This window comes from Euprymna scolopes, chromosome 6 (assembly GCF_053919585.1).
Source record: "Euprymna scolopes isolate OS-2025 chromosome 6, ASM5391958v1, whole genome shotgun sequence".
Classification (NCBI taxonomy): Eukaryota; Metazoa; Mollusca; class Cephalopoda; order Sepiida; family Sepiolidae; genus Euprymna; species Euprymna scolopes.
Genome location: NC_136487.1, coordinates 111,246,754 through 111,254,580, shown reverse-complemented (window position 1 = coordinate 111,254,580; position 7,827 = coordinate 111,246,754). Strand labels below are relative to the sequence as shown.

The 7,827-nt window shown below is 32.4% G+C and overlaps 1 protein-coding gene across 1 annotated transcript in view; it reads right to left on the bottom strand.

Annotated features, from left to right (window-relative positions):
• Positions 1 to 504: 504 nt before the first annotated feature.
• LOC145277869 (large ribosomal subunit protein mL39-like) overlaps positions 505 to 7,827 on the bottom strand; it is a 55,886-nt gene continuing 48,563 nt past the window's right edge. The window contains exons 9-10 of the mRNA XM_080129826.1: positions 6,632 to 6,679; positions 505 to 687 (exon numbers count right to left, since the gene is read on the bottom strand). Of these exons, the coding sequence (XP_079985952.1) occupies positions 604 to 687; positions 6,632 to 6,679 (132 nt within the window). The 3' untranslated portion in view covers positions 505 to 603. The remainder of the gene's footprint in view (positions 688 to 6,631; positions 6,680 to 7,827) is intronic.

Genomic DNA, 7,827 nt, shown 5'->3' with positions numbered 1-7,827 from the left:
TTTATTTTAATTAATAAAATATGAGCATTATGAATTTTAAGAATGTTTTTTTTTTTTTTTTTTTTTAATTGTATTAGACTACAGCAACACGCAAAAAAGATTGTTTTTTTTAATGCATGTTTTGTAGTTTTGGTTAAAATTTAATTATTTAACTTAAAAATTAATTACAAAATTTTGGAATAAACTTTTTCATTTACTTTTTTGTTTAAGTTTTATATTGAAATTTTTTTTAAACATTTGAATGTTAAATCTTTTTCAAAATTAGAAAATCAGTTTCACAAAAACACCCAAATATGAAAATGACATTTTCTTTTTGTGAAACAAACAAACATGGCTGAAATCTATAATGTTGAGAAAATTTTTTTAATTCAACGAATAAATTAAAAAAAAAAAAAAAAAAAAAAAAAAAAAAAAAAAAAAAGGCACTTTTTTCATGGCTGTGTAATTTTAAAGAAACAATATAAAATCAATTTAAAATTGCTTGAAAAAGATGAACACAGTGAATTGTGGATGTGATAAAAGGTTAATGTAAAAGAGTCGTTTTTTATTGATCTACATAAAAGAAAAATTAAGTATTTAAACTTCAGGAGGGAAGGATTTTGTTTAGCTTGGTTCTGGTAATTCATCCAAATTATTTTGTGACTTTAATCTTGATTCGGTGTGTAACTGGAGAGATAGTGCAGTATTCTGGAAAAAGAAAAGAAACACTTAAATTATTTGTCAATTCAATCCAAAGAATTTTTGTTTGTCTGAAGCTTATCTCACCTGAAAGAAATTTTTTTTTTTTTTTCTCTCTATACACCCACACCCACGTTTATGCATGTGTAAGAATTTTTAAAAAAACTTTTCCTCATCCACACACAGAGCATATTACCACTGAAGCATACTATAAGGGTCACATTTATCGGGATGGGGTCAATCTGGGTGTACAGCTGAAAAAACTAAGACCCAAGCATTAGCCAACAAATCATAACAAACAAGCCTGTTCATTTTTTTCCGTACTCTGTCAATGAAGAAGAAATGTTGCTAGACAGATGCAATTTTTATTTTTGTTCCAATCCAGTGCCTCTTTTTTGTGGGCCAAACAGAGCAAATCCACCCAGAAACTTATGGTCCCTACTTTTTTTTTTTTTTTTTTAACTCTGATCTGTGCGTGAGGTCGCCAAGCTAATCAAGAACCTTGATTCCAGTAAAGCAACTGGCCCTGACAGCATTCCAGTTATAGTGCTGAAAAAGATCCAACCAGAACTTGCTTCCATACTTACAAAACTGTTTAAGCGTTGCCTTAAGGAGAAGTGCTTTCTAACACCCTGGAAAACCTCATCAGTATGCCCTGTATTTAAGAGTTTAGGTGAAAAGTCATCTCCCTCTCAGTACAGAATAATAAGTCTCCTCTGTGTCATGAGTAAGCTGTTGGAATCCATATTAAATAAAGAAGTAGTCAACCACCTCAACAGAAACAACCTTCTTAGTGACATGCAATATGGTTTCAGCTCTGCAAGATCTACATCCTGGACCCAACTCTCTTCCATCAATGATCTCCCAAAACACATACTTAAATCATTCGTTGACATCTATGCTGATGACACGACCATCTATGGCAACACATCAAAGGCCATAAATGACAAAGTTCTCTCTCCTCTGATCTTGAGCACATGGTACAATGGGGGAAGAGGTGGCTGGTAACTTTTAATTTATCTAAAACCAAGCTTCTATCTTTACATCATCAACGCTCTGATCCCCGTCTGGCATCAATTGAAATGGATGGCTCTCGTCTTGGGGAGGCTCCATGTTTTGACAAGCTTCTGGGTTTGACCTTTACTCCTGATCTGAAATGGAACACGTACATCAAATCTGTTGCCAGGGAAGCTGGAAAAATGGTGGGATCCTTCTACCGCTCCAGAAGATATTTCACTACTGATGCAATTCGCTATCTGTATAAAAGCCAAGTACGTCCAAGGATGGAGTACTGTTGCCACATCTGGGCAGGAGCTGCTAAAAACAGCCTATCCTGCCTTGACAGAGTACAAAATAGACTTCATGGTTTAGTGGGTGATGCCCTTTTCTCTTCCCTGCAACCTCTCTCACACAGAAGAGACGTTGCAAGCCTGGCTTTGTTTTATTGTTATTTCCATGGCAGGTGTTTGTCTGAGCCCCAATCCCCCCCCCCCCTCGCCAAAGTTTCACGAGAAACACCTGTCTGGCTGAAACTACTGTCAATAATTTTCCCCACTCTTTATCTGTGCCTAAATCCAAACGTAGATTCCATGAGCAAAGCTGCTTTCTTAGAACTGCACGCCAGTGGAACTCTTTGCCGCTTGCCTGTTTCCCACCCGACTACAACTAGGAAGTCTTCAAGTCCAACATAAACAAACTCCTGACAAACCGCCGTCTTAAGTAAGACACTATCAAAACCTCCAATACTAATGATCACTACAATACTATCTCATTGATTACTGTACACGCAATAGCCTTGATAAGTGGTGACCCCCCATGTAAAAAAAAAAAAAAAAAAAAAAAAAAAAAAAAAAAATCTACATGCACTGGGTTCCCGCTAAACAGACAGCCAACAACGTTGAGATTTTAAGAAAGTTCAAGAAGAGATTCCATCGGTAGAGGCCAGCACTCTTCCAATCGGGCCAGTGGCATTTCCACCAGGACAATGCAACAGTCCACATCTCCATCTTTGTCACAGAATATTTGACCAAGATTGGCATCAAGACAATTTTCATTACCTCTCAACATTGCAATCTACAATGTATTGTGGACTGTCATTGCAGGAAGGCATGTGAAGATTTCTCTCAATTACATTGTGGTGTAATTAGAGTAGGCAATCAATTTGATTGAAAAATAACCAATTTCAATAAAAGTATGGGAGAGTAAACACTTGTTGATTCTCATTCAATTCCAGGCAATGTCGGGTCTCCTGGCTAGTGTAGGTGTGATGAAAAATGGCATACATTTTTCATAATTTCTATTTTAATTAATAAAAAGAAAATTTGTAAAACTGTATCTTCTATGAATTGAACCTTTCATTTGAACAGGAATTTTTTTAAGCTACTGGATTAAGAATAAGCAATTTGGAGTAAATTTGGGGCCTTGTATATGATTTTTCTGTGTGTATGTGTTTCTCGTCTTTATGTAACTTTCATAAAATGTACATAACATTTTTGTTCCATTATTGATTAAACATTTTTGACATAAAGGAAAAGCTGCAACGCATTTCTCAAATTTCTGATTTAAAATTGTAAACACTACTATATTTTGAATTATAAACTCAGCTAGAAAATAATATTTCTGACCTCAGCATTTTGAAGTTTCAACATTAAGGTCTCTTTTCCAGGTTTCCTTTTTCTATACTTTTCATTCAAACTTAAATATGTTATCTTTTGTATATGCATCGTGCTGATTTGTTAAGACAGGGTAGCAGTTCAGAAGTGTTAAGAATAACAGAAAAAGAACATACTAAGCAAAAATGAGGTGGTCGCAGTGAGAATATTAAAAATTAAAAGAAAACAAAAATAATGGAAGATTTAGATGGCTACACTATGTACATACATACCCTGTTTAATTACTACAATACAAAGAATATCATTCCTCCACTTTCCCTGTGATTCTATGACTAGGGTCCTTACGCATCATAAGTCCAAAAGTTATCTCTTCTCATTCATTTCAAACATAGCTATCAGATTTTTGTTTATTTATATTGTCAATGTCTTTTATAGAAAAAAAATTGAAAGAATGATTACAAAAAACTGACGGTTTTATTTATAGACAGAGGTGATAAGAAATGATCAATCAGATGGAACTATGTTCTAATATCAGCCAATCAGAAACTGGAATCCATAAAACATACTGGATTTTTAGAATTCTGCACATATTTTTCATTCCTCACACAAGAAGGAACTTTGTTCTTCAGATTGACTACCTAATCGAAACTCTAGTATTAGTTTCCATCTTAGCTTTTACAATTTAAAACTTCTCTGGGTCGATATTGCCATTTTGTTTGGAACATAATTTCCCTTTTCTTTTGAAATTAAGATGGTTTGTTTTGTTTGTTTAACCAGCATATCAACCTTCTTTGGGTCATTTAATGCTGTATACAAGATTGAAACTAAGATGGTTTACAACTCAAAAGCCTATGGACTCGGTGAACAACTTTACTTCAAGAAATCAGAATAAAAATTCAAATTATGGCAGATGACATTTTTGGATTATCTATCAATTTAAAAACTACATAAAATCATTCAAACACAACCTGAAAATCGAAACAACTCAGAATTTACTGAAAAGGATGCAACTGTTTTTGTGGAATTGATATACTGCTTGGCTGACAAGTTTATCTCTGATAATACAAGATTTTTGAGTGGTTGAAAATTTCAAGAATTATCAAGTAGATTATTGCTATTCCATAGAAAATATGCCAAAAAGTATTAAGCAAATTAAGAGCATTATTTATCAAAGAAAAGCCAAAATTATCTCTTTATATACAATACTAGCGTCTCTAAAATGTATGGAAGCTGATACGATTACAGATTATAAGGGCCAAAACAGCAGATTCATTAAAAATGTCTAGTGAAATTATTACTGACAGTTTATTTCTATGGTTCTTAAAGGGTTGCTAGGTGATTTTAAGCCATTTACAACTGTGATTTCTCAGAAATAAAAACCCATGACTTTTAGTTAATTTAAAGTAGCACTAAAAAGTTATGAAAGAAACAGAAAAGATAAAGGAAAATAAGGAATCTACAAGTATCATGAAATTAAAAAAATGTCCATAAAAAAACCCAACAAAATCAAATGATTCCAGAGTACCCTAGAGTCACTTTGTGAAACTAACCAATAGTAGCTGAGTAAATGATATAGTTTTGAAGAGAGGTGATGCTAAAATTTCCCTACGGAATAATAAAGACGAACCTGGTTTCTGTATTCTGAAAAACGCCCTTTTAATTCCAATGTTTAAACAAAATATATTTTCTGTACAAACTGTCATTAAACAAAGTGCAAATATAAACTTCAGCCCCAATAAGTCAAAATTTGTGTACTCAAATGGAACAGTATTCAATATTAAAGAAAATGGAAGATTATATTTTAAAAAGTATAGTCCTATTAAAAACCACGTGGAAACTTGGCATAAAATTAAAAACCACCTCGAAACTTGGCATAAAATTTTGGGACACTGCAATATTTTAGATATCAAATTACCGAATGTGGTTGATGAAATGAAAGTAAAAACTTGACAAACTTCGATGTTTGTACACAAGAAAAAAATGGCAAAGTACTAAAATAGGATGCTAGACAAAAACTCTACCAATATATATATGCATTATTATATGCATTTATTCATATGCATATATTATATGCATTCGGACTTGAACGGTTTCATAGAACCAATGGGCAGAGAAAACTTCAGGTATGCATTCAATTTTGTAGATGATTATTCTGGTTTAATATTGTTAATGTTTCTTAAAGAAAAAATCTGATTCCCTGCTAGCACCTAAAACATACTTTGCTTATATCGACCCTTAGAGAGCAGTAAAGTGTATTCGCTTTGACAATGGAATGGAATTTTACTAATAGAGACTTTGAACTTTTATTAATTAACCAGAGCATCAAGCATTACAAATTGGCGCTTCATTCACCACACCAAAATGGAACAGCTAAAAGATTGTGGCAAACCCTTTTTGAAATGACAAGATGTTTACTTATGTAAACTCCCAAAACTTATAGACGTATATATTAATAGCAGCTGCATATGTACGCAGCCGATCTTTTAATAAAAGACTGAGTAAACGCCATATGAAGCGTTCTGCAGTAAAAAAAAAAAAAAAAAATAAAACAGAAACTTAGGCAGAATGCCTATATTTGACTCAACTTAATTTACATTCATGGATAAGACAAGCAAATTAAATATTAAAAGTATAAGCATTATAACAAAGGAAGTCCAGCCCATCTAGTATTTTTTCCCCCAGGAAAATAATATGAATCCAATGGATAAAATTTACTGAGACGTTCGAGTTCAAAAGCGAAAATCCAATTTACGAAGTATATTTCCCCAAATTCATACATAAGCGATGACGACATCAATGTTGATGCAGACAAAAATATTAATAATGATGACAACAATGATGCTGATGCTAAAGTCAAAAATATGTCAGGACAGTATCCAAAAAGAATAGAAAAAACACCAAATTTTTGAGTGGCAGAAAATTTCAAGAATTATCAAGCAGATTATTGCTATTCCATGGAAAATATGCCAAAAAGTTTTATTGAAGCAATTAATTCAGAAAATTGTCAGCAATGGAAAACTGCAATGAAAAATGAAATTGACATTTTAAAAGAAAATAATACCTATGCCTTAGTATCACCACTAAAAGATAAAAATTATAATTTCTTCTAGATGGGTCTTTATAAAAAAGACTATAGTGTCAGGCATTGAAGAGTTGCATATATTTATTTTCAGGAATGTTAGTAAGAAGCTGAAAGTGAGGTGAATTTCCAAACATTGACTTTTACATATATAGTGAGAAAAAGATATAACTGACAAATTAACAAAATAATAACGATGAAAGCTTCTTTAAATAACTTTAGATTTGAATTCTTTAAGAAATGCAAAAAAATGATGGCTTACCAATTGGCGAGCTTTCTCTTCTAATAATTCATACGTCCATTGATGAAGCTACAAACAGAAATGAAAGAAATAATTTGTTTGGTTTTCAAAAACTTTTGCATTTTTGTTAAGATTCCATTTTTTTTTTTTTCCAACATAAAAATGTTTTTTCTCAGGTTACATAAAGATAAAAAATTGTGAAAGAACGCTGAAAAATGGAGGCTTACCAAAATTCTTGAATCTTATTAGCAGATTATTGAGAAAAGTTATTCATGTGAAATGATGAAAACATAATATATTCAAGTTAAGCAATGTTAAAATGGGTGACCACTTAGAAATACCAGGTACTGTACGTATTCTCCGTTTATCTTGGCATTGTTTCTAGTCGTTGTGGATTTCTCCTTATAATTGGAATCAAGCAGTGCTGACTTAGGATTGGTTTGTTGGAGATTATGCAACCCTTGCTCCACAATTACATGTGCAGCTACCCTCACAGGTGGTATTCATTGTCTCTGAAGACAAAATGGAGGTAAGGATAGATTATATATATATATATGAGAAAAGGTGTCAATTTATATTGTTAAGAGTTTGAAACAACATACTGAAATATTCAAATTGTCCTCATCAGCAGTAATGTGTTTTATCAGATGCCATTCTTCACATATTATTCTTTAACAGTAGAAATCTTGTGCTACCCAGGATCCATTACATTCAAACTTCTTTTGTAAACATTTCTATGCCATGACCATGGCTCTTTCATTATGTTTAATATCTAAATTAAAAGTAAGCCTATTTTTCATTTTATAAGAACGAAACAAGACGTAAAATAAAAAAAAGAACGAAAAGGTCAAAGGGTTTAAATTACAAATTCGCTTTTGCTTTTCTTTCCAATAATTATAAATAATAATACAAACATTGTTGTATTATTTATATTACTATTGCCATAATAGTAAGAATGTTTGCTAATGGGCCAAAAACTGGAGGTTCAATTCTGTTGAGTCATACCAAAGACTTAAAAAATAGTACTCGATACCTCCTTGCTAAAGCACTTTACATTGTAAAGAAAGGATCAAGTGCAAGTAGAGTAATCCTGGGAATAGAGCAGCGCCCTCTCCTAGATTTCACTGTAGCAGCTAATGAAAAGGGAGTCTTTGGGTTGCCCTTGATTATAGTCAGCCACTTTGCTTTTATTTTATAAAGAAAAGAATGAGAAAAGG